General features: G+C 34.6%; 1 protein-coding gene across 5 annotated transcripts in view; it reads left to right on the forward strand.

Annotated features, from left to right (window-relative positions):
- RABGAP1L (RAB GTPase activating protein 1-like) overlaps positions 1-26,941 on the forward strand; it is a 521,731-nt gene that overhangs the window by 429,366 nt on the left and 65,424 nt on the right. The window contains exons 1-2 of one of the 5 annotated variants that reach the window (XM_012729025.1): positions 12,984-13,187; positions 14,887-15,100. The exons of the other annotated variants lie outside the window; for them this stretch is intronic. Of the exons in view, the coding sequence (XP_012584479.1) occupies positions 14,990-15,100 (111 nt within the window). The 5' untranslated portion in view covers positions 12,984-13,187; positions 14,887-14,989. Of the gene's footprint in view, positions 1-12,983; positions 13,188-14,886; positions 15,101-26,941 lie in introns of those variants that run through there. 5 annotated transcript variants of the gene reach the window in all.

A 26,941-nucleotide genomic window follows, 5' to 3' on the forward strand; every position in this document is an offset into this window, starting at 1 on the left:
ATACAGAACTGGGGTACAGGCCAGAGATGTGGAGGGTGAGAGGATTCACCAGAGACAGAGTAGGGAGCAGAACAGGCAGATCGACGAAGTACATTGCTGAGGGGAGCAGTGGGCGGGTCAGAAGAGGTTTGCCACACCATGTGGTCACCTCCAGGGTAGGCGGGGATCGAACTCATGCGGAAGTGGCTTTTTCTTAGTGCTGTGCTTTAACCCGCTGCGCCACCAGGGAGGGCCAGAAATAACCTATTTTTTATAAGTTGAGAAACCTATGTATATGGCAGGGTAAACATCTAATTACAGAGCACCTAGTCATCATTATGTGAGTCCCTTCTTCTCTCCTAGAAGCCCCAGGCCCCTATCCCATTTTTTAAAAAAATAATATAAGCTTATTTTTACATAATTTTGCACATTTTCCATCTCAGTTGTAATCCCCTTGCCATCCCATCACCAAATCACCCATGTGCCATCACCATAGTCCAGTGCATTTCCCCTCCCCCGCCAGCTCCCTCACCCCCTGTTTTTGATCCCATTTCCCACTCCACCTCCATAAAATGTCTCTGGTATATAGCTGTTCATTATTATTAATATTTTCTTGCCTGGTCTGTTATACTACTGCTATGAGTGAAACTGTATGGTAGTTTTCCTTTTCTTTCTGGCTTATTTCACTAAACATGATCTTTTCTAGTTCCATCCATGTTGCTGCAAAAAGCATGTGTTTATTTTTTTGGTTGCTGAGTAATATTCCATTGTGTATATGTACCACATCTTTTTAACCCATTTCTTAGCTCAAAATGTATATATATGACCTCATTTCCCCCATTTACTTTGGCATCTTCCCCTTATGTGTGTAATTAAATTTGGTCTGATGTTAGTTTGACTGTCCTACAAGTTTAAGAAGAACCCAAGGCATAGGGGAAGATTTCCTCCCCTCTCCTCCACTATAAATTCATGATTCTCAGTATAGTCAGTTCTCCCTATACCCCCACTGGGGTCATTTAGAAATTTTGCCATGACCTTTATAGAAGAGTACTTCCTGGTAACTATTGTGTAGAGACCAGTGATGGTACAAAACAACTCCTCACTGCTAAAAATACATCACAAAATGTTAAAGGTACCAAGGTTGAAAAACTTTTCTGTATGTGACTTTGTGGCTCAATATAAGTGTTCTACTGCCTGCTGACTGTTGGCCTTTTACTGTTATCTAGACAGTTAGATCTTTACAATAGACCCTTGAGTTTGCTTGGACACAGCAAACTCTATGGACACACTATGGACAAAAAAAGTAATCAAAATGTAAGATAATCAAAAAAGTATTTATTATCTTGGTCTACAGTCCAAAAGGCAGTCCCAGGCATATTTCCTAAAGGCCAGGACATAGGAGACTTTTAAACAGTGAAGCTGGAAGTGTTCTTAGCTTTGGTCATTTGTTTTGAACTTTGTGGATTTGTCCTTAAGTCCATTTTACTTTCTATGACTGGCACACAAGAATCTTTGAACTCAAGGCTACAGAGTGGGTCTGTGCTAACAATGAGCAGAGGGGCTTTTGTTTCTTTTGGTATAACTGTTTGCTAAGTCAGGAGACTTCAGTCATTAGCCCAGAAATCTCAAAATGGTAATTAGAGAGATGAGGTCTGTTTGATTAAAAGTAGGTTCCCTATTGCTAGAGGAAAATAAAGAGAAAGCTCTCAAAAGTTCCTAATAATTGCCATTATATTCTTTCTGAGCAGGTTAAGATAGAGTAATTCTTTCATAGATAACAGTTCTTATATAATAATATGCTTCAAGGAGGAGCCATGAACTGTCAATAAATTAACTTGGCCAATCACTTAGAATAGTACCATTGTTTTTAAATAAATTAAAAACTATTCAGTGAAGTTCACATCTTGTTTGGTTGTAGAACCTATGTAACCCGATACAACCCAAACACGAAACACCTGCTTCTCTTCCATGAAGTACCCATCACGTTTATAGGTTCTTTTCTATTGTTCATTTTTAAAGTCACCCTCATTAGCTTCTGCTGCATCATGCTTTGCTGAATGTGGACTTTAAGAAAACAGACTTTTCTTATTGATCTGGTGACTAAAGGGTTTGGTTATTGCAATCCTATACAACTAGCACAACTGGCCATATAATATAAGAGAAGGACAGGAAATGGGTTGGAGAAATTTTTCCCTCGAATCCTCAAAATAACATAATTTTGTTCCACTTCCTATCTTTACTTTCCCCACAGCAGATAACAATTTTACAATATTTTCCCTTTCAGTTGCCTTTTTTTTTTAAAAGATTTATTTATTTGTGCATACAGAACTGGGGTACAGGCCAGAGGTGCAGGGTGAGAGGATTTACCAAAGACAGTAAGGAGCAGAACAGGCCAACTGACGAAGTTCACTGCTGAGGGGAGCAACGGCGCGTCAGGAGAGGTCTGCTGCGCCATGTGGTTCACCTGGGGCAGGTGGGGATCTAACTCATATGGAAGCGGCTTTAGCTTCTTAGTGCTGTGCTTTAACCTGCTGTGCCACCAGGGAGAGCTGCCTTTTTTCTTTAAAAAATTTGTTTTCAGTATTCTATCTAACAGATTAAAAGCATTCCTCTTTATGCATAGAGTTGATGTGTATGATGTGTAAAAACAGCTAATATTCCAATATACTAGAATTAAGACATTTTTCAGAGGTCTAGTAATTCAAGCAACATCATGAACCTATAGCTTTTTAATGATATCACATTACAATAAGGTAAATTTGCTTAAGTAGAGACCAAGCTTGTACATACCCTGAAACTGAGCATTTTAAATATTTAGAGAAAAATATAGAGATCACTCTTAGTAGTAGTAATTGGAGTGTGCTTATCTGATTTAACTTAGGATATTAAAAATAACAAAGCTGGTGAATGTAGAGGTGAGTATAATGATCACCATTTAAATAAAGTTAAAATGTTAATGTGCTGAAGTGCCATCTCATTTGATGCTAGTAGAAAACAAAACGTTTAACCATTATTACAAATAAATCACTAAAACCCTCTTAAAGCCTGATTAGCAAGTTAATGCTTTTTTTTTCTTTTCAAATGTTATTCCCTAATTTTACATTCAATTTATTTTTTTCTGAAAATCTGCTAATTTCATGTGCTGTAGCCCTACAGAAGAGAATGTTGCTTAGCAACAACCAAAATAGCTAATAAGTCTATATCTAGTAAAGGCTCGAAGGACTTATTTATCTTAGATGTATATATTCTTTATTAACTATTAAAATCAAGAAATTTTCACTAGATAACTGACATATAGATTGTTTGAAATAAAAGTAATATTTCCCCAAGCATTTTTTTAAAACATCACTGTGTTTATAATTGCTTTATTATTTGTTTCCAACAGAATGCCCTATCTATTATGTATGTCCCAAGTAAAGAAATGTTTTCTAATTCTTTGGATAAAGAATTCTTCAAGATTGGATTTTGGTGTTCAAAAATTAATATTTTTAGAGAGAATTTACTAAGGTTTTAGAATAGGGAAATACTTAGAGATTAAATTGAAATGGTTGCTGTTATCTACAGTGGTAAATAAAGGGTTATATTTAGTAACAAATTACCTTAAAATAAAATGTCTTTTAAAGCTATACTGACTTAATGATAGTTGCAGTACCTATAAATAATAGAATGATTTATATAAAATTGGCTAATAAAGGGTTTATTTGTAAACTGTCATCTGTAAGGACATATTTGCTGTGGTTATAGCTTATATTGTATAAAGATAACAATGTAGAATATTTGGAGTTAAGTTTAAAAATTAGATATAAACAGTATGCGCCTAATAGTCAAGTGATTTAGGAGAAAAGTAATATTTTGAGTGAGGTGTGTATGAAAAAGAGAGACCAACAAGGAGAAGGGATAGATAACGGGGAAGGAAGAATGAAGAAAAGGGGGAAAAAACTATGATATGGTTGATTTAAAGTCTTTGAACATAACATTAACATTATAGTCTTAAGACCAACTTACTTTTCATTTTCTCCAGAGCAAAAAGAAATCATAAGATGGTTACAGAGAATAAAATAGTTTATAAAAGTGATCTGTTATTAGTGCCTTAATTCTGGGCTCCCAAGTACAGATAATGGATAAGTTCATTTATTCTTTATTAAGTTTAATACCAAAAGTTTTTGCTTAACATTAAGTTAATTTAGTCAGTCTTATGAGCCAGTTTTTCTGTAATGTATATTTAGCTGTCTATATGTGGAAATAGAAAGTTGAAAGTATGGGGAGAATATTTGATAACTGAAATTTTCAAATACCAAAACTTTTTTTGTATTAGCTCTTTATGTTAATTTATTCCCATAGCCTATTCAAAAAATATCTACTATTAACAATTTTTCCTTTTGGTCCTGTTTTGGTATTCTTTGGAATAAAATTACCAGTATATAGTGAAGTGTCAAAGAATTCATTGGCCATTAGCATTATTGGTTAAACTATTATTATTCATACAATTTAAATTTATAGGTCATTACTATGTAATAATTTATATTAATTTTTAATTTGTATTCAGTTTTATAGTTTGATCATTTATATAGATTCCCTAGTGTAAGATCAATCCCACCCACCTCGGTCTTAACTATTTAAAGTAACTTTTTGTTTCACCATCTTTTCAATAATAGTTAAATGTTGGTCATTTTAGTACTATAAATATTAATCTCTATAAGATGTTTCAGATCTTATAGTATTAGCTTTCACCTGGGTGGAGAGGTTTTACTTATGACTCCAGCCAAACACATGTAATTTTAATGTGATGTTTGGGGGAAATCCACATTACAATAATATAAAAATACAATTTAATTGACAATTATGAACCACTAACACAAGGTTCTGGAAACCAGTTCAAGAACTCACAGAGGTCAGGGTCCAAAACTCCCTATAGGGAAAGGGAGCATTGCTTCCCTAACAGAGCTATCATTGGCCTATCCTGAAATCTTGAGAAGGCTTTGGAGACCCTTTGGGCATGGAGTCCAGACATCTCAAGCTGATTTGTTTCTTCCCTTATTGATACTGCTTCAGAGGTGTATTACCAGAGCCACTCATTAATCTGAGGGACTTGGTCTCTATGTGTTGTTAGGCTTTTCTCTATCTTTGTCTTATGCATGTTTAACACTGTCCTTATGAACAAGTGGTTGCTTTCATTTTTACACTGTTTAGTCATTCCATTTCAGTTATATTAATTTCTTATAATAATACATGTAACAGTTTCATATTATATTTCATAATTAAAATTCTGCATAAAAGCATGCTAAGTCAAATAGAAAATAAGTTTTTATATCTGTTTTGAATATTTTAAATTTGTATGAGGACTACATTGAAGGTTTTAATACAGGATAATAAAAGAATACAATAAAGAATGAATAGCTAGCAATTTGATGAATTGACAGCTGCTTAATTTGCTTTTCCTTCTTTATATATCTTCACTTTACTGGCAAGCAGGCTTTACCTAGACATTTGAAGGTTTTTTTAGATCCCAAGTGGGCATTTAAATAAGGAAATGTATCACAGAATATGTATGCCCTTAAACTTATAACAGTCAATATTACTAAAATTTGTGTCCCTTGGGCAACGTTATAGGCATGAATGTTATCTCTTAACTACTTGCTTGATTTGAAGAGTAATTAAAGCATAGGTATTATAGCTGTTTTTGTGATATCCATGACATTGGAGAAACATATGATACATCAATGTATTTTTTTTTAAGAACACACAAAAAGTGTAATTAATTAAAAAATTCTGCAAGCACTACTGATTTTGAGGATTACCAATAAATTTTAGCAAGCAGGAAAATACATACATACAGAACCTCCAATGTGACTATAAGCATAATAAAAGTATTGTATTTGTATATTCCTTTGCATAGTGCTTTTTTCTTTTCTTTCTTTACTTTAATATATCCATTGTATCATCCTTCACAACATAATTCTTAAACTTGAAAAGGTTAATTTTGGGGAGATGTCTTGAACGTCAAAATCTTACTGACATGACTAGATTTAGAATGCTCTTGTTCATTGCCATTAGTGCTGTTGTGACCACTATGAAAATATCAAGTCCTTCCTATTGTTTTTATGTTAACCAATTAAATGATTTATTATTGCTCCTAAAAAAAATTTTTTTTTAGAATCATCAAAGGTACCATTGACAAATCATTCAAGGAATGGTGCTACATCCCACAATATTTTCTACTGTAGCAGACTATTTACAAGTGCATTACCCTTGTTGGTAGTTTACCTTTAGCCTTTTCTTTTTCTTTGTAATATAACAATACCTTTAAATGCAATGAGTTTTCAATTCATATTTTCAGTAGAATGATACATACTAAGATAAGACAAATAGAGTACAGCTTTGAAAATTTAAAAACATTTTTCAGGGTCTCCAAGTTGAATCTGTTTTCTTTTCTGTTGTTTTTATCTTACGATGAAGCAGTTGTATGGAGGGTTAGGGAGAGGAAATCAAGCCTTTGTAATCACATATTTTGGTTGTTGTTAATTTATTTATGATGTGACCTTAAATTACTTAAACTGTTAGGGCAGTGGTTTCCTCTTCTGTTAAACAGGGATAATAAAACCAATCTCATAGTGTTGTCAAATCTAAAAGTGATAATATAATTAAAGCTCCACTCCAGCACAGTAGATATGTGCTACTTCTCCATCCCATTCACTCCAAATAAACTTAGTTGCTGTCTTTAAAAAGTGGATTACAGGTTTATTGGTCAGTTCTAAGTGTCAGGATAAACACTAAACAACTACTTTGGTTGCTACTATAAACAACCAAATAGGACATTTCCTTTGACACTAAGATACAAATGAATAATGGAACTTCTCATTATAATATAATTGTAAAGAAGGATTATATATTCCAACTTCATAACCCAGAGTAACAGTGTTTTGTTGTTCAGGTTACAACAGATGAATATCTTTATATAACAAATGCTGTCTTTGTTCCCTGCTCTCGTCACAATTGCTCAATTTAACAAGAGGTAATTGATTAAACTTTGTGCTGTAGTCAGTAAAATGGAGCAGATAGCTAAACTATGGGAGATCTCCCCACCCTGACATTACCAATCTTTTACTTCCTCTAACCTGTCTCAATTATTTCTCACACGACTCATGTAAATTGCCAAATTTCTCCAAAGTAGCATCTATAAAAATTTAATTGCTCAATGAAAACTGGTAGAGCATTAGAGTTGTGTGACATCTTTTATTGTATGACTGTTTCTAGCATTTTAATTAATTGGACAAGGAAATAAAAAGTGAAGGCAATGACTGTTCTTTTATACTACATACTCTTCTATACTGTGTATCTTGTATACCCTCCCCATTTCTAAAGATTATGATTCCAGTATCTCATCACACCTTCAAGAATCTTTGGATTAGCAATCAAAGGAATTTGAAGTGATGATCCTGCCCTTTCAGATACCATTTTTATCAATATTGATATAATAGCAACTAATAGGTCAAACACTTTCCAGAGCCAGACTAAGGAAGGTGCTTGCACATTATATTACTAGCCCCAATAATATTAGCACTACTGTTGTTTTTCTCATTTATGGATGAGGAACTCAAGAATGTAACAGTTTATGTTATTTGCTCATGGCCACACACCATGTAGTAGACGAAGTATCAAACCAGGTTATTCTGAAGTCCATGTGTTAACAGCTGTACTAGTCTTCCTCCTTCTAATGATGAAAATGGAGGTTAGAAATGTAAAAACTATATAGTCTTCAGTGATTACTTTTGACTTATACACATTTTCCAAATTTATTGACCTGTTATCTCAAACCTACCTACAGATCAATTCAAACCTGTCTTTGAAACCTTTACTATCTTTTGTAGCCAACATCAGTTTACTATTCTGGTCAGATTAATTTTGTTTTCTCTGTAAAAAAGTTAGTTCACAGTGTTATCCAAATCCAGTCCATCTTTTCCATGTCTGCAGAGAGACATTCCTTGTACCACTTATTATTGTATTACTTGACAGGTAAGTATATTGTATTCTGTATAACTGTGTGTGAAGGAGATATCGGTACTTGAGGAATAGTGGTTGGCATGTGGCAAGTTATTAGTGTATGTTTTTTTTTCCCTTATCATCTTTTAGTGATGAAGGGCACATGCTTTAAAGCACCTGTCTTTTAACCGTAACAATTCCATTTCTACCTTTGAGAATTGTATGAAATGACTAACTTCTCCACATGCTAGTCACCTCATCCATAAAACAGGGATAATTATAATACTTAGCTCATTGACTTCTTACAAAGATTATTAAGTAAGATTCTGTGTCTAGAACATAGTGAATATTTATTAAATATTAGCTATTATTACTATGATGAACTTTCAGTATCTATTAGTCATTATTTAAAACTTAATTATGTGTTGGTACATTACAAATTTTGCAACCCCCTCTCATGCATATTATAGGCATTTAATAAATGCTGTTGATTTTTAAAAATAGATTTAATTTATAGGCCATCAAATTTTTCCTGCAAGATTTTAGCTATGGTCAATCTACAAGCTGTCCATATATGTTCTACTACAAAGATCTACTAAGAGCTCCTTGGGAAGGTAGTTAGCCAGGCTAGGTTGCCAATCATGCAGGATGAACTTGAGATTGAACAGGTATTCAAATGAAAATAGGTTCACAGTCTGTTGCTGTTCCTAAAACTACCTTCTGCTTTTGTGGAAGAAATGAACTATAACATACCATGTGGAATGGTTTGATGTAATTATTAGCAAAACTTAAAAAAAAATTATTTGAATGTGTGGGAAATTAAGATAAAGCTGTTTGTCAATTATGTAAACTATTCAAAGTGAGAATAGATGAACTACTTATTCACTGGTCTGAAATGACCAGTGACATCGAGTATCAGTAAGTGAGTATGAACACACAAAACAGATTTTTTTAAAAAAAAAAGGTTTTATTATTTTTACATAGAAGAACTGGAGTGTAGGCCAGAGATGGGGGTGGGGGTGGGGTGGGAGGAGTGAGAGGAATCACTAGGGGCAGAGTGGGAGCAGAGGGGTGGATTTACTGAAATACAAGGGGAGCAAAAGGGTGAGATATTCATATAGCTGTGCCATGCTATATGTTTTTTAGCTCCCTGGCTGGGGATTGTACTCAGACCCACATGGTGAAAGCATTGAGATTGAGATTTAACCCCTATGCCTCCAGGGAGGCCTTCCAGATATTTTTTGTCATTTAAAGTTTGAATAAATATACTATGTTAAAAATTCATCTGAATGTGTTTTAAAGATCTTCTTGTCTTTATTCAAAAATTCATGAATCATGTGCCATTTAAATGTGGGTCTTTCCAAAAATCTTCAGGTAGGTTTTTTCCAGTACTTGTCACTTTTGTATATGATACTAAAGGCCTTGTAGACCTCTGGTGACCATAACCTGAAACAATGGGAAGTACCTAGATTTAGGATCATTCATTTAAAAAAAAAATTGCTATCTTTAAGCCTTAAAACTATTTAAGGGAGGTATCTAAGAACACAGTTTTGTTATATGACATCATCCCCTCCTACTCCTGTGAGACCCTACCAACCTCTTCATTCCACCAGCACCTATCCCACTCCTTAGCTCTGGATATAAACCCTCTGTTTGTCCCATTTACTTTAGAATTTATAGCTATGTAAATTCTCCATATGATTGTTGTTAAATTTGCTCTTTTTCTCCTGCTAATCTGTCTGATGTTAATTTGTTTGCTTGTCCATCTGGAAAGGAACCCTGTTGGGTAGGAGAATGTTGCCCTGCATCTTGCCACCATCTAGCAGATAGAAATATAGCTCTAAAAATCTGTACAAAATGGAAGCCATTTATAGGCAGAAGGGAGACCCCCCCCCCCAAAAAAAAAAGCATATTGGTAGTAGCAAGTTACCTTCTTTTATGGGTTTGCAGTGGCTTCTCAGGAAGATAATCTAACCTTTTCTGTTCAGGTGACTCCTGTTCAACTGCTTTTTAAGATTACATTTGGAGAGTTGAAATTGTAGTTGAGTGTCATTTTGGTGACTTTATTAGGGGCCCCTTGTCTTTTTTTTTTTTTTAACAATTTACTGTGGATTTTGGAGTTAGAAATAAGGTAAAAAGCTGGATTGTTAAAGAGATGCAGCTAGCTTTCATACTCTGGAATCTACCTCACCCTCATTCTTTGTAGTGAGATGCAAATCATGGTGTATGAGCCCCAGGAAAATGGGAAGCAGGTATTTATGTCCCACATGTTTTTCTTTTCTTGGTTTAACTTTGGGAATTTTTTTGAAAGACTCTGTTTCTGAGGTTTTGAATTTGCCTAGCAATTACTAGGAGAGTGAGGAAAGATAATAAGGTGAATGGCTAGAATTTAACACAAGAATAGTGATTTTCTTTATTTTACATGTTTTTTACTTATCTTTTGCTTTATGTTCCTTTCATATTGTTAAAGCTCACTTTGTGTCACTAGTCTATCCTGAAATCCAAAATATCCTGAAAAGCATTCCTTATTGATACTTTTCAGTTTATCATTCTCATTTGATCTTTTGTTCTTTCACTTAGCCCATTGGGTTTTATAATGTAGACTCCTAAGTATTTTCAGAAGCTGACCTAGAATATTGGTTATCTATGATTCAGAAAGTATTTGTAGAATTTGTTTTTCTTATAGCTTGTTCTTTTTCTTCTCTACATCATGAAACGTTTATGAAGTTCCCTTAAAACTAAGTCATGATATTGTATGAGCATATTGAAATATGAACATCTTTAAAATGTTCACAGGTGATTTGACAAGGGCCAGTTGGGGAGGACAAACAGAGTCTCTCAGAGCCTGTTCATGTCTGGGGGATGGAAGCCTTCCTGCTCGCAAGGCCATATTTCTGTCACGGTTGTCTTGTCCTCCTTTCCACCTTATCCTGATTTTATGGGTATTGTGATGAGAATGTTCAGCAGGTATAACCTGAGGCCTGGGAAAGATCTTTAAAGCCACTTTCAAGGGACAATTTTTTTAAGAGGCACAGTAGTTTTTAAGTGTATTGGTTGCTTTGACTGGTGGATACCAAAATACTACACCCGTAATGAAATATCTTTGCTTTGCTATATTTGGAAAAAACATTGAAATAGGAAAATGATGGCATTTTATTTAGGCTTTTCTTCTGGTTTTTTTGTTTTGTTTTGTTTGTTTTTTGTTTTTGGCTGTTTGTAAATATTTTGCGCTTAAGAATAGAGCCATGAATGGTTTATAAGATACATACCCTTTCGTTATGACCCGTGAATGTCTCCGTTGAAAAGGAGTGATCCTAGAAAAGTGACTGTTGGAGTAATACCTTTCTGCATAAAATATGAAAACAGCGTTTTAAAAAAATCATTGGAAACATATATTAAAAATTTTTTAATGAGATCTGGATAGGCTTTTGAAAATTATGTTGTATTCCTTTTGACCTCTGAACATAAAATTGTAAAGAGTAACTAATAGCAAATATTAATGACTGTCTGGAAATCCTCTTTTATAGGCAAAAGAGTTGATATAATAAAGTACAATCTGCTGCACTTGTTAAGACACATTATAGCCACCCAGGGTGGGGGAGAGGGCACTGTTAACATCTGGTATTAATGTTATCCTTTGTTTGTTTTTTAATCTGATAGAGATTTAAATATTTTCCACCTTTAAACACCCCCAATAAGCCTATTTAGTTGTGGGGAAATAGTACACAGTAATTGCTTGTTACTCTTCCTAAGCACACATGAAACCCTCTGATGTATTTCATACCTCTCAGTTTTGCATGACCATGAGGAAGTTGAAACCTAGAGAGGTTAAATGACTTGCCTGGAACTGACATCGCACTAGTTCCTGCTCTAACTGGAGACCATCTACTGGTACCACTTAATGCCTTGTTTTCTGTTGCTGGTTTGGTACACATAGCTCTCCTTTTAAGTCATAGCAGCATATGGTGTTGTCTGCACTACACCCTTTGATTGCAGGTAATTCCCACCCCAGGTCCTTTTTCCCCCTAGTGAAGTTGCATGGTGTGAAGTGGATGCCTGCAGAAACTGAGGTGAAAACAATCCTGGGGGAGTATGAGACTCAATTCACCAGGGCTAAGGCAAGCGAAAGAAAGGTATGGAAAGGTATCTTGTGAGAAGTAAAGAACATACATAAACGTGACTGTGTACAAAGCTCCTGGTGTTTGGGAGGGTGGTGTAGTTATTTGTGAGGCTGGAGAAAATGTCTTTAGGAAAAGAGACAAAGTCAGTTCAAGGGTGATTTTTCTAATAGATCATCAGCTTTCAGAAGGTATGCTTTTGTTGAACCCTTAGGCATACATTTAATTGTATGAAGAAACATTGAATTTTTCCTTCCAGACTGAAGTATAGAGGATTATTTTAAGAGAAACAAAGAAAAAGAAAAAGAAAAAGAAAAGAAGAAGAGGGGTACCTATCAAACTTAGGGAATATTTGCTCTAAAAAATGTATGAACTGGGTCCATGATAGAGTACCTCTTCAATTTAGAGATGAAGTGTGATTAATAATTCTAGTCAGTGTGACTAATCAAGTCAATCTATTGAAAATAATAAATCAGAAACTTAAAATGCCTGTTTACCTAATAGTATGTGTTAGGAATTCTCAAAGAACTGATTTAAAGAAGCTGACTTTTCTTTTTTACATAAATAGATTTTTAAAGCTATCTTTATAACCTTAATTATGTTTTTAAAAATGTTTTACACACACAAAACAAAAAGTTTTAAGCTCTGGAATGTTTGTGTTTTTAACATAGGGCACTTAGACTACTTGATACTGTGTTTAGTCGGTGTCTTTTTTTTTCCCCTTTGGTTATGTGTTCTTCTTAACCCAGAAGATTACCTATTGTTACATTGAGTGTGCTCTCCCGGTTGCACAGGCAACTGCCAGCATGGGGGTTATAATTCTTGTTTGCCCCTGGGCGCTTGCCAGCAGGGAGTAAGGCATTATGGGAAGCAGTTTCTTTACCTTACACAACAGGTGTCTTTGTCAGTGCACCTTATTCAGATAACAGTGTGGAAGCACTGCCTCGGCTGGCTGTAGCAAAGGAAAATATCAAAACAAGAGAAACTGCTTTCACTTCTAGAGAATGGTGTTGCAAGTTAAATCTGAAGGCTTGTGGTGCTAGCAATTGCATGAAGAGCTTCCCGATATCTTTCAAAATACATCTGAAAAGATAAGAAGGAATTTGAAAGGTATGAGCTGCCTGACCGTCTTATAATATCTTGTCTCCCAGTTATCATTTAATTTTTTCTGGGTTAGTCAGTGTTAAAACAAATGTGCTGGAAATTTTTCGTTAGCAAAAATAATTATTTTAAGACAAAGCTGAATTGTAGAAAAAAATTGAAGTAAAAATGCTTTACTGGCTCCATCCAACAAGGATCAAACACAGCTTGAAGCTGTTTTAATCTTGAGGGGCGTATATTTAAAGTATTGCATATCTGATTAAATAAGCCTATTAGAACTGTTTCTGTTTCCTAGCAATAAGGAGTCCCCTTACGTGTGTGTTTAACCTAGAATGCTGTAGCAGTTGCAAAACTCTCCTAATCACCTTTAAATAGAACAAGTACCATTTAAATAATCTTGTTAGTCTAGGTGAAGATAATATAGAATGACAAGAGGAAAGTAGATACTACTGATCTCATTTTGTTTTTGTTTTTGTTGTTTTTTTCCTGAAAAGCAAAATGTTAAAGAACATAATACTGCTATTAGTAATTAGGACTAAAAACTCGAGCCACTATCTATCTTTGATTGTAGATAGACATTGCCAAATTGATTTCTAGTTCTAACAAATAATACTTCTCATAGAACGGCAATGATATAAAAAGCAGAAAAGAGCTTAATTAGGAATACTGAAATACAAAAAAAATTTTGAAGGAACTTTGTCAGTCCTCCCCCCTCTTTTATTTTCTTAATACTTTCTCCCTTGAAGTTAGCATATATTATATTGATCAATCCTGTTAATTTAAGCTACCATGTAAGGATTACAGGCAACTTTCAGATATTTCATCTGGGCACATATATTCAGAGTCCTTTATGGTCTCCAGCTGTTTTAAAAAAAAAAAAAAATTCTGGCTGATAAGGCACCAACAGTACCTGTCTCCTGTTTTGGTTAATTAAAAGAAAACTCTAAGTTTAAAATAGAAGATGAAGCATACTTTTTTCTGTCAGAGAAGAACAATCAGTTTAGCAATGAAGCCCTAGTGTTACTTTCTGAACAACAGAAAACTAAATTCTCATAATCAAGAATTGTTAAAAATACTTGTATTTTTTTACTTGGAGAAGGGGAAATGATTATTAATTGATATTGCTCTCCCTGTTTAATTTTTTTATATATTGTGGTACTTTTTTTTTTTTTAACAGAAATACTCTGAGGGGAAAAGACTTTTTTTTTCATTCTTCAGGAGATAATTTTTAACTCGTCAAGAATTCTATAAATTTTGAAAAACCAAAGATTACCATCTATTTATTTTCTATGTGAATGTGAGAAAAAAAAAAAAGCAATAAGGAAATTCCTGTTCCAAGAAGAAGACTCCTGATATAAATAATACTGAAGAAGAGAAACTATAAAAATAATCTAGTTACCAAGAACAGACTATAAACCTATTGTTTTTGTTTTGTTTGTTTTGCTATAAGACATTTCTCGGTAGGAAACTTTTAAAAATTTCCTTTTTGAAGTTTAAAGAAGATTTTCAAAAACTGAAATTCCAGCTGCTGTTAAGAATGTAGAAAGTGTTTATAGTGTACACTTCCTCTGTAGATAAGAGACCTCCCTTTGCCTTCTATTGGGGGTGAGTTGCTAGACAAGCCTGTGATCTGTGATAGCTGCTTTTTTCTCTTTTTTTTTTTTTTTTTTCCTTCTGGATTTTTGATACTCCACCCCCTTACATTCAGGTGGGTGTGTGCATTGGCTCTGAGCTGCAGTAGGATTTTTCCTTGGATAGTCTGGGCTGAAGCTGGGGCAGCAGCTGCTGCTGTGGAAAGACCAGCTGGCAAGATGATGGAAGAGATCTCCATTATGGTAGCCTATGACGCTCATGTTTTCAGTCAGCTGCACGATGAAGACTTCCTCACTAGTCTGGTGGCCATCAGCAAGCCCAGGTCAATGGTAGGTGGTGCTTTGCACACTACTCTGGGGCTGTTTTTCTTTTCCAGTATGATAGTTATACCCCTGTACCTCTGTAGCAACTGAGGCACTGCTACCTGAGAGTTAAATTAGAAACACTACTATTGGCTTTGTGGTAAAGGTTACAACAAGATCTGTAGGTGTTCAGTGATTTGTTTATATAACTAAGCACTATTATATATTAAACATAACATTTTTAATGTATTAGACATAACATTTAAAGTGCTATGGGAGTCAAATTTAGGATACTGCTTTCATATGTAGAATGGTTGGGAGGAGTTTTATGGTGCCATGGATCATTTTGTCTCATGTATTTGCCATATATATGTCTTCATGTGATTTTTAGATGAGGCTGACTTACATTTACACACATGTAACTCAACCTTCTAGAAGTGGAACATTTTTATCAGTAGGCCATAACATCAACTACCTAAAAATTAAATAGCTTTAGTCATTATATTGTTACTAAGAATTACTTTAAAAATAACTTTCTGGTATAATTTTAATTTTGTATTTAACATATATTTACTATCTTTTAAGGGCTAATGTAAATGCCTTAGGATAATAGAAAATAATGTTCGTGCAAATGTTGTCTTCTCTTTCAGTGTATTCTTATAATAACTATTAAGCTTAAGATGCCAGTGATCCATAACTTTTAAACAAACTTTCCTGATTATTGCTGTAATAACCACTTATTCATATTTCATAATACTAATCATAAGCAAGAAAAGGAAAGAGTATATCTTAATATTTATCTTAGTGGTTTGAAGCCCTACTTTTCTATTTTAAGGCATAGGAACTTTTAAAATATAATACGGTGATTTCTTAAACAATAAATTGTGATGAGAAAAAAAGAAATAGTTATTGATTGATTTAAAAAGATTTATGGACCATAGCAGCCAGATACAGAAAATTGTTCTGGTGCTAAATTGAACAAATTATTAAAAATATCTGCAAGGTAGGCCCTCCCTGGTGGCGCAGCGGGTTAAAGCACTGCACTGAGAAACTAAAGCCACTTCCTCATGAGTTCGATTCCCGCCTGCCCCGGAGGTGACCACATGGCGTGGCAGACCTCTCCTGACCCGCCCGCTGCTCCCCTCAGCAGTGTACTTGTCGATCTGCCTGTTCTGCATCCTGCTCTGTCTCTGGTGAATCCTCTCACCCTCCGCATCTCTGGCCTGTACCCCAGTTCTGTATGAATAAATAAATAAATCTTTAAAAAAAAAATATCTGCAAGGTAAACAGGGGAAATTTGACCATTAGATATATATGTCATGATATTCAGAGAATTATTCAATTTTTCTATACATTGACATATAATTGTTAAAATGAATGATTTAAAGATACATTTTGAATTGGTTACAGATGAAAGACCTGCAAAGATTCAGAATGACCCAATAGAAGCTGTTGGTAATGTGGATGAAAATAGATGCATATATGTTGACAATTGTTGAAACTGGGGGATGGATATATACGATTATCATATTCTCTATACATTTGTAGATATATTGTAAATGCAGTTTAAAAGGACTGATGAGAATCTCCCCAAAAGCAAAACCAAAACAAACACAAAACCATAATACGCTTCTTCTAAGTGTTTGTTAATATAGAAACATTTATTGCATCCTTTTCCTACATAATATACATAATTTCTAACTTTATTATAGTATACATTATATGGGATCATTGTCAACCCTTAACCACTATGTATACACATTACATGCACACACCAATGCAGTCCCTTGTTGTGGGTAATTGTTGAACTTCATTTTAACAACTAATTTCTCAATATCCCACCATGAAAAGTGATGTGAAGAATTCAGAATCCTGTCTCATATCTTTATGATAGGCCTGCCAAAATCCTTATAGTGGGTGAGCTGAGTCTTCCCAAGCTTGTAGGCCTTTTCTAGGTCAGAAGGAAGAAGAAACAAAACGAAGAGACATAAAATGCACAGTGTAAAGGTCAGAGGAGTTTGGAGAGGTGGGCAATGACCAAGTCATAGGGAGTATCCTATACTCATGAGGTGGTATGCTTCCATGTGCACATGTATAGGAGAAGGTGAGGAATGAATGAGTGACTATTAATGTGTTTATCAGGAATATTCTTTCATTTATAGGTTATATAAATATAAAATATACTGATACATATTAGCTTTAGATGCAGTCTCAGCTCCTCCCAAGAGGATTCTTACTCCTAACCCTGGATCTTATATAAAATGTAATTGCTAATATGAAAAACCTCAAGGTCTGACAAAGATAAAAAAGCTCTGTATATTAAACTTTTAAATAATGAGTGTATTGGAGTTATTGAATTCAATTACAGAACTTTCTGGAGATATATAGTTTTCTTTGTAAGATTTACAACGTTAGAATTGACTAGCACCTTTTGAAGGAGTTATTTGGTTTTCGTTTTTTTGGAAAAGTTATACTAAACTTGTTCTAAGATAAAGTATTATTTCCTTTTGACTTCATATTATTATTTTGCTTTGTCTGAGATGAGATACTGAGATTATGTATGGTATAAAATAAATTGCCTCTCAACCTGATTTATTACTGTAATACTAAGGAAATTATGTTCTTTTAAAATATTTTTTGCAAGTTAGTTTATTTAGTTTGAGTATTACAAAGTTTATTTAGAAACTTTCCTAATACACTATTGATTAAGTATTCTGTAATTGGACTATTTAATAATGTTATCTTGATTTTTTTAAGTGGTCAAAATCACTTTAACTGTGATAATTTTAGTGTGGATTCTGCGTCTTTTGTTGTCCCCTAAGTTGCCCTGTGGCTCTCTTAATATATTTTTTTAAAGATTTATTTATTTGTGCATACAGAACTGGGGTACAGGCCAGAGGCTCAGGGGCGGTGAGAGGCTTCACCAGAGACAAAGCAGAGAACAGAACAGGGAGATGAACGAAGTACACTGCTGAGGGAAGCAGCGGGCGGGTCAGGAGAGGTCTGCCACACCATGTGGTTACCTCCTGGAGCAAGCGGGAATCGAACTCATGCGGAAGTGGCTTTAGATTCTCAGTGCTGCGCTTTAACTCGCTGTGCCACCAGGGAGGGGCTCTCTTAACATTTTTGATGGAGAGTCATAGTAAAAAATACATTGTAAACTGTTAGATACATGAGACAAAGAAAAGTAGACTAGATAATACTGTTGCTACCTGTGATGTATTCACCTTTATAGGTATTCATTCTCTATGTGTAAAGGCTAGTTATTAGGGAATAAATTGGTTTTGGAAATGTCTGGACCCACATTTCAAAAAATATGCCTACATTTATTGATCCCTTTAAAACGAATGATTATGAATTGTAGACCCCTTTACACAGATCCCTTTAGACAAATCAGGTAAGAAAAAAGGATAAGAAAGCAAAGCATAAATTCTCTTGCTTCCAAACCATCCACACATACAATAATTAATTTTGTTTACTAAGCTAAACTAAACAAAAGCTAAGTCACCACTAGCGGAATTTAAGAATGTATGATAAGTTGCAATTTAAGGTGAAAATCTGGTATAGTCAGAATGACTACCGAAACATTTACAAAGATACCTCATTGTATACAGTATTCCTGTTTCCCCTTAAGCCCAGCAGATTACTTTTTCTTTGGTTATTCACTAGCTTACATTTTGAGGCAAAATAGTATCATACTCTACCCAACATACAAATACATCTGAAGTGCTTCCTGGTAGAATAAGAACAGCTGAGGGTGGGAGTCTGCAGTGCCCTTGAGTTAGAGCCTCTGTCTCTGAGTGACCAGAGTTCCCCTCTATGGCCTCTGCCATTTCCATTTATTTTTATACTGGTCTCAAATAAATAATGGGGAAAATATCATACCAGTTACATTATGCATTCCCAAGAGAGATTTGAATACATAAACTCAAGATACGTAATTTAAAGTTCAAACAGTGAATAAGCATAATAGCCAGTGCATACTCTAGCAGACTTAAATGTTTCAGCTAAATATTAATTGATTTTCTGTTGAATTATATCAGCTTTTAATCTATCAAGTGATTATGAAAGGAACATTGTTTTACAAGATGTGCTAGTAGAAGCCAGTATGTAATAATACGAACTTGTTTGGGTTACTGCAATGTACTGGGTATAAATGGAATATCCCTTCCTCCAAAGACCTCATAGCCAATGAGAGAGGCAAAATAAATATTAATGGGGCTGATATTTGCTAACCTACAGTAGAATGAAATAGTGGATAATTACTGCTAATAGAGAGTGTGGAGGAAGCTTCCAAGGAAGCAAAAGTATTCAGTTAGGCTTTGAGTGCTGACCAGGTGCTTGCTTACAGTAGAAGGGAGTCTGATCTTTTGATCTGGGAGAACAAGGACAGGGAGAACAACTTGTGCAAAGGCTGTGAGCTTGACTGGGGAACTTTAAAGCTACACAGCCCTCTGTTCAAGTTTTATATGTGTACTTACTAGCAAATGAACTTCTCTGAGCTTCTGTTTGTTCATCTGAAAATGGGGGAGAAAAGAACATTACCTCATTAGATGACTGTAAGGATTATATATGAACCCTTATGAAGTATTTGACACAGTGAAAGCCCTTACTAATTGTCTCCCTTGGAACAAGGAAAGGAATATTCAAACTGGAGAAAGCCTAAAGGAAGGAGTGGGGTAAATAGATAAGCGATAGGGCTGTGAAAGAATAAGAGGGGTAGACAGAAAGAGAAAATGGACTGGTTGAGTTACCCTGATGAATTACTCTGCTTGATTAGGATATCAGTCCTGCAGGAAACTTGAAGCCTTCTGCCCTGGAGAGGACCAGAGGACATCAGGTTCAGCCTTAGGACAGGAGGAAGGCAATGTAGAATCAATAGACCAAACCATTTGCCCAGTAAATGTATCAATTATTACAGCACTAATCTGGCAGTAAGAGGTTGACAGGACTGACATGAGTCACATTACACATTTGGCATGCGGGGGGGGGGGTTGGTGAGGGGGGCAGTAGGGCAGGGTTTTACAACAATGCAGGTAAAAAGAAAAGGAGTTGACACTGACAGTGACAGTGTGAATAAAGAAATTAGTCATACATGTTGGTTAGTTTTGCCAGGTAGATAGATACACTACTGTTACTTAAGAAGTAGTAGCAGCTGAACTATACCAAAAATGTAAATGATTAAGATTAGTTGAAAATTATTACAGGCCTCCTGCCTTACATTGGAAAGGTTGTTTTGCTGTCAACTTGAATAGAAAAGATGGTCCATTCTGGTTTTACCTGTTCCACACTAGAAATTCTAGGTCACCCTATCATACTTAAGAGACTTGGTTTTTCAATGGTTAGAATACTGTCCATTAACAAAAGCCATGTATCCATTCTACTATGTTTGGATATATGACCTTAACTGACATATACCAAAATAATAGTCCTGTTCCAGCCGAGGAAGGGAGCATGGGAAGGTACAGTTTCTTTGTCCCATCAGTGGGAGATGAGGGTAAACATTCTGAAATTACTTCCTCCTTATTGGGCTGGCACATAAATGTCACCTAGCATGCCAAAATAAAAAAAAAGAAATTAGCAATTGCATGTGCTAGCAGTAGGGAAAACAATGAAATTAATGCAATTTTTTCCCTGAACTTTCACCGGATAAACATTTCAAATATTGAATAGAATAAAATATTATGTAAAACCAATTAAAATTTCATACATGTGTTTAAAAATTTTTACATCTGAATTTTTAAATTCTCATTGTTATTTAACATATGGGTATTTTGGCAGTAGTTCATTAATTTTAATTTAGTACAAGTAATTAAATCTTCCCACATTTGGTTTATCAATTCTAATATGAGTTAAGGTTCTTACAATTGCAAATAATAAGCTCTTGAGTTATTTTTAAACAAGAAAGGATATGTATACTATGTTCCATTAACCTCCAGCCAGGAAGTCAGATCAGCAGCAGAGCTGGTACTGGATTCATGCTGGTGAATATTCTCCCTGTCTCTTGCAATCGAATTAACTTCTCACTTCAAGTCTACTTTATTTCCCTTTCTCCCAGTTTCTTGCTGCTGCATTCCCATGGCAGAATATGGCTGCCATATAGCATCTAGATTTATAGTTCTGCAGAAAGTTAAATTGGTACCTCAGAATCACAGCTCCACATGCCTTGGAATTATGCCTTGAGGTTCATTTTCCTTTCAATTATTTTTATTTTTCCTCTTTACCTATTACAGCACTTGTCATATAGTGTCCATAGTCAGTAAATGTTCTTATGAAGGATGGAGGAGAGCATGGGAAGTAGATACTTTCATAAAGACCTTTTTTTAAACATTGTGATTTTTTAACTATTACAGTTTAACCTTTTTAATAAGCAATATGTCCACATGGTTTCAAAATTTCAACAAATATAAAATAGAATCCACTGAAATTTCTCACCCATTCCTGTTGTTCCAAAAATGTTACTGGTTTTTTAGAAACATCCTACCAGAAGTATTTTATGTAAATGCAAGCATATTTGTATTTAATCGTCTTTCCCCATTTTTATAAAACTTCTAGTGTCCCATTCATGTTCTGTGCTTTGCTTTCCTCACTACTAGATATAGGAGATTTTCCTGTGTCAGGACATGAAGGATTTTGTGTTCATTTGACAGTTGCATAATATTTCACTGCATGAATTTCTATAATTTGTTTAACCAGTATAGGCCTAAGTAGGATTACTTTGAGTATTTTGCTGCTATATACAATGGCACACTGAATCATCTGGTATATCATCATTTCAAAAATGTATGAGTATAGCTATAGGTTGAGTTGCTGGGAGTGGAGTTGTTGGATTAGAAGATTTATCATTTTACCTACCAGCAATGTATATCTATGTCCATGTGAAGGTGGAATCTTTTGTGCAGAATGCTAAAAGGAAACAGTAATTGTTCAGATGATCAGGTAGATGGAAACATGTGCCATATTAATGTAATTACATTTTCAGAGTCACAAAGGAATAAGGAAGGAGTAATGTGTCTGGGAATTTCTACTTGTTCTAACTAGCTCAAAAATAGGAGGAAATCAGCCAAGATTGTTAAGAGAGTTAGAATCGGTCCTAAAAGGTTTTATGTGTAACACTTAGGAACTAGTATTTTACTTCTACAGATGAATGAAATGATGTGATCACATTGATTAATATATGTTATAGAAAAGAGAGCTGCTTGCATCTATTAAAATGAAGCTTGTAAAATAGGTCTAGTTCATAAAGCTCTTACAACTTACAGGTTTTTTTATTTTCATTATTGGCTAAAATAATGCAAGCTATACAAAATCTGGAAAAACATAAAAATAAAAATTTAAAAGAAGAGAGTACTCATAATTGTACCACTAAGAATTTGCCATTATCCTTTTAACAATAAAAGTCTATGGGTTAGGCTAGAAAATTCTAAGTGGCTTCCACTTACTAGTAGATTATTATAATTCCTTCTAGGAAGAAAAATTGGTATGTATTACCTGCATAAATCACAATATAATTATTAAAGTGAGCTATATATGAAGGCCCACTCCTAAATATACAGATGTCTCTTAGAGACATAGGGAACCATTTTTTTTTACTTTCTATTAAAGTCTTACTACACAACCTTTAGGTAGGTCCCAATGATGTGCTGCTTTTCCTTTTTGTGACATTTCACTGGCAGGTCTTTTTCTAATCAGCATCTCAACAAATAACAGTCATACAACATGTTTAGAAGAATGGTGACTTCTTGCTCATATTCAGAAGTCCTTTTATGAAACACCCTTAATATTATATCTCTTATAGGGGCCTGTTGGAATAGTTTATGTTCAGAGTCTTCTTAGGTTTTGGTGATAGGATGTGAAAAATGGCATCCTCAAGTCACTAAGTTCTATTTGAAATATGTCCTATTACTTTACAAGTGCATTAAGATATCTTCAAATAACTTTCCCTCATTAATTAGATTCTATGAATTTTACTGGAGAAGGGAAGAAGATCTCATGTGTGTTTACTGAGCTATCAAAGTAACCCAAGCTGACAGACAATAATTTGGATGGGTTGGGATTCAGTATCTCCATAGAATACATGGTATGTCCTGGAGTCAGCATATATTCTCTTAGTACTTAAAATATGACTTTAGATAGAAATCACAGAGCTCCTCAGTGCCTTCCAACTTAACAGTCACACTTGTGTTAATTTGACTCCCATGCATAAAACAAGTCAGTTTTATTGCTCCTTAACAGTATGGTACAAATTTCTTTCTCTCAGATGGAGACTGCTCAGCTACATTCTAATTAAAGAGAAGGAAATACATCTTCTTTTTAGTATATTAGTGTCATTTATAAGTATGTGGTCTGCTTCGTCATTGAATTCTTCAAAGACTTGAAAAGCAAGGTGTAAGTCAAGATTGTTCAACAAAAAATGAAGTCAATTTAGCAGTCAAGATTGTTCAACAAAAATTGTTTTCAATGACCAGGCTTCCCAATGATGGAAAGCTACAGAGAGGAAGTAGAGGAAGTAGAAATAATTCTACAGGGATTTAATCCAACTGAGAGGAGTATGACTGAGTTGGCCAGACTCAAAAGTTCATTTTTCTCCTAGGAAGGCTTTTCAGGAAGTGAGTACAATTTATAATTATTGATGGACTCTTTGTGCTGCATTTGGTGCATGACGGTTATTGGGGCTGTAACCAGGGGAGAAAAAGGTCACTTAGTAATAGGCACTTGCCAAAAGATAAGGACTTTTTCTCAACCCTTACCAGGTCAAAATATATTTCACCAAAGAAGTAAAAGGAGTAATTGAATGAAAGTTATTTTGTTTCTGCTCATTGGAAAAAAAAAATAGAAACTGTTCCATGTATTCTCTTCAGAGAATAAAATATTGAAAATACTTAAGGCCTATATGATGTGAGGTGATAGTAGTATCTCACAATACAGCCATTTGTCTCCTCCCTTACCTACTCATCAGGAGGAGAACAGAAATAAAAACAATGGAAGACAAAAATGTTAATTCACATCCAGGGTGAAGTGAAAATATTCAGCCTATTCAGTCTTTTAATCTATGTATGGTATATTGATATGTTGAGACTATTTGAACATTACATAAAATCATTCTGAATTTATAATGAAGGAGTTCACTCACCTGTGACCTTTTTAGACTGAATTTGTAGGAGTCATTGTGCTTCCGGCTGCAGGAGCTTGCCTCAACTGTGCCAGGATAGGTGTGATGATGATTATATGACAGGATTGCTGGCATTGTAGTACTCACCCATCTTGCTCTAAGTGTCTCTGGGACCCGTTGTTTGTCAGATACTGGTCTCTTAGAAAATTTCACATACATATGTAAGATGCAATTACCTTTTGTGTGTTTGGTACCCCTTCAAAGGAAATTAATTATTTACATTCTTGATTCTGTACTAACTTCATATTCAAAGATTGGCCGTAGGAATAGAAAATTAATATACTTACAAATTGAGATAAAGTAAAATGGACATAATGTGAACATAAAATGCACAGTCCTATAATGTTATATCCTGGGTTTAGCTTAATAACTCTAAAATAAACAGAATAAAAAAGTTACTTTTTAAATTTAACATTTTTTAAAAAGCTCAATTAGTCTTCACAGTAGCACTAAAAATAAGAGATAGGCACAGATTTTTTGGCTTACTTTACAGATGATCCAATTACTGAAGCACAGAATAAGTAATTAACTCAAGGTTACATTGCTGGGAAGCACTAAAAGTCAGAATTTGCTTTCTTTTAAGTTGAGGTAGAGTTGACATAGCATTATTTTACTTTAGGTGTACAACTTAATGATTCAATATTTGTACGTATTACAAAATGTTCACCACAATAAATCTAGTTAACATCCACTACCTTATATAGGTATTTTTTGTGATAAAAATTTTCAAGATTTCTCTCTTAGCCACTTTTAAGTATACAATGAAGTATTACCTATAATCACTGTATTGTAAATTGTATTCCATGACATTATTTATTTATTTTTAAATATTTATTTATTTATGCATACAGAACTGGGGGACAGGTCAGAGGTTCAGGGGCGGTGAGAGGATTCACCAGAGACAGCGTGTGAAGCAGAACAGGCAGATCAATGAAGCACACTACTGAGGGGAGCAGCATGCGGGTCAGGAGAGGTCTGCTATACCATGTGGGTCAGCTCCTGGGTGGGGATCGAACTCATTTGGAAGTGGCTTTAGCTTCTTAGTGCTGTGCTTTAACCCGCTGTGCCACTAGGGAGGGCCAACAAATTTATTTTATAACTGAACTTCCTCCACCCATTTTACCCAGTCCCACCCATCATCACTGGAAACCACCAAATTTGTATCTATGAACTTTTAAAAAAATATTTCACATATAAGTGAGATCAAAGTATATTTTTTTTTGTCTGACTTACTTCACTTAGCATAATGCTCTCAAGATCTATCCACGTTGCCTCAAATGGCAAGGTTTCATTCTTTTTATGGCTGATTAGTGTGTATGTGTGCATGCAGCACTTTCCTTATCTGTTCATTCATTGAGGGACAGTTAGGTTGTTTTCATAGCTCAGTTGTTATAAATAATGCTGTTATAAATAATGAACATGGGGGTGCAGATACTTTTTTGAGTTAAGCGTTTTCATTTTCTTTGGATAAATGCCCAGAAGTGAAATTGCTGCATCATATGGTAGTTCTATTTTTAATTTTTTGAGAAACCTCTACACTGTTTCCCATAGTTACGACACCAGCTTACAGTACCACCAATAATGCACAAGGGTTCCCTTTTCTCCACATCCTTGCTAACACTTGTTATTTCTTGTCTTTTGAGAACACCATTTCTACAGGTATTAGGTAATATTTCGTTGTGGTTTTAGTTGCCTTTCCCTCAAAATTAGTGGGGATTGAGAATTTTTTTGTATACCAGGCCATCTGTATATCTTCTTTAGAGAAATGGCTTTTCGAATCTTTTGTCTGTTGTAAAAATCGTTTGTTTTTACTACCAAGTTGTATGAGCTGTAATATATTTTCAATATTAAGCCTCTATCTGATATATGATATTCAAATAGTTTCTCCATTTAGTGGATTACTTTTTCATTTCCCCAGCGATTCCCTTTGCTGTGCAGAAACTTTTTAGTTTTATATACTTCTGCTTGTTTTTTGGTTTTTGCTTTTGCTGTCATGTTAGACAATTCAAAGTAAGTCACATTGTGTTTTGTACCCATCTTTATAGTTATTATACCCAATATTCTTTTGTTATATACTTCTTTGACTATCAGTACCCTAAACTTTTGTATATTTCTGTAGTTTCTGAGGAATGTGATTAAGTTAGATGTTAAATCTGTAGGTAGAGTTTCCTTACTTTTTGAAGTATGGATCTTAAAGGTGAATGATTGCCACGCTATAATTGATACTGTTATAAACTCTTTCAGGTATTTTGGTATTAAGGTGAACATGCATATCTAACTTTCCAGTTGCATGTTTGCTTTTGTGCTCTGTACATGGAAGTCATGTTCTCTTGCAAGCATACATGCAGTGAATAAGGAAACAACCTAACAGTTTTGCCTGCACTTTCCTTAAATTTCACTTACTGTGAAGAAGACATATGCTAATGAGTGTGCTATTATTTAAATATGTAAGTTCTGCCATCTGACTTGAATCTCATTCTCCAGTATATTTACTCAAAAATGTCTGTGAACAAATCTGAGTAGTTATTGATATAGTGATATTTTTTAATAGTTTATTATTACATCATTTTATGCATTTTCCCATCTCAGTGGTAATCCCTGTGGGCTTCCCATCACCACATCACCCATGTGCCATCACCATAGTCCAGTGCATTTCCCTCCTGGAAATTTTTTTTTAAAGATTTATTTATTTATTC

The sequence above is a fragment of the Condylura cristata genome, unplaced genomic scaffold (assembly GCF_000260355.1).
Source record: "Condylura cristata isolate star-nosed mole 26May11 unplaced genomic scaffold, ConCri1.0 scaffold00024, whole genome shotgun sequence".
Taxonomy (NCBI): domain Eukaryota; kingdom Metazoa; phylum Chordata; class Mammalia; order Eulipotyphla; family Talpidae; genus Condylura; species Condylura cristata.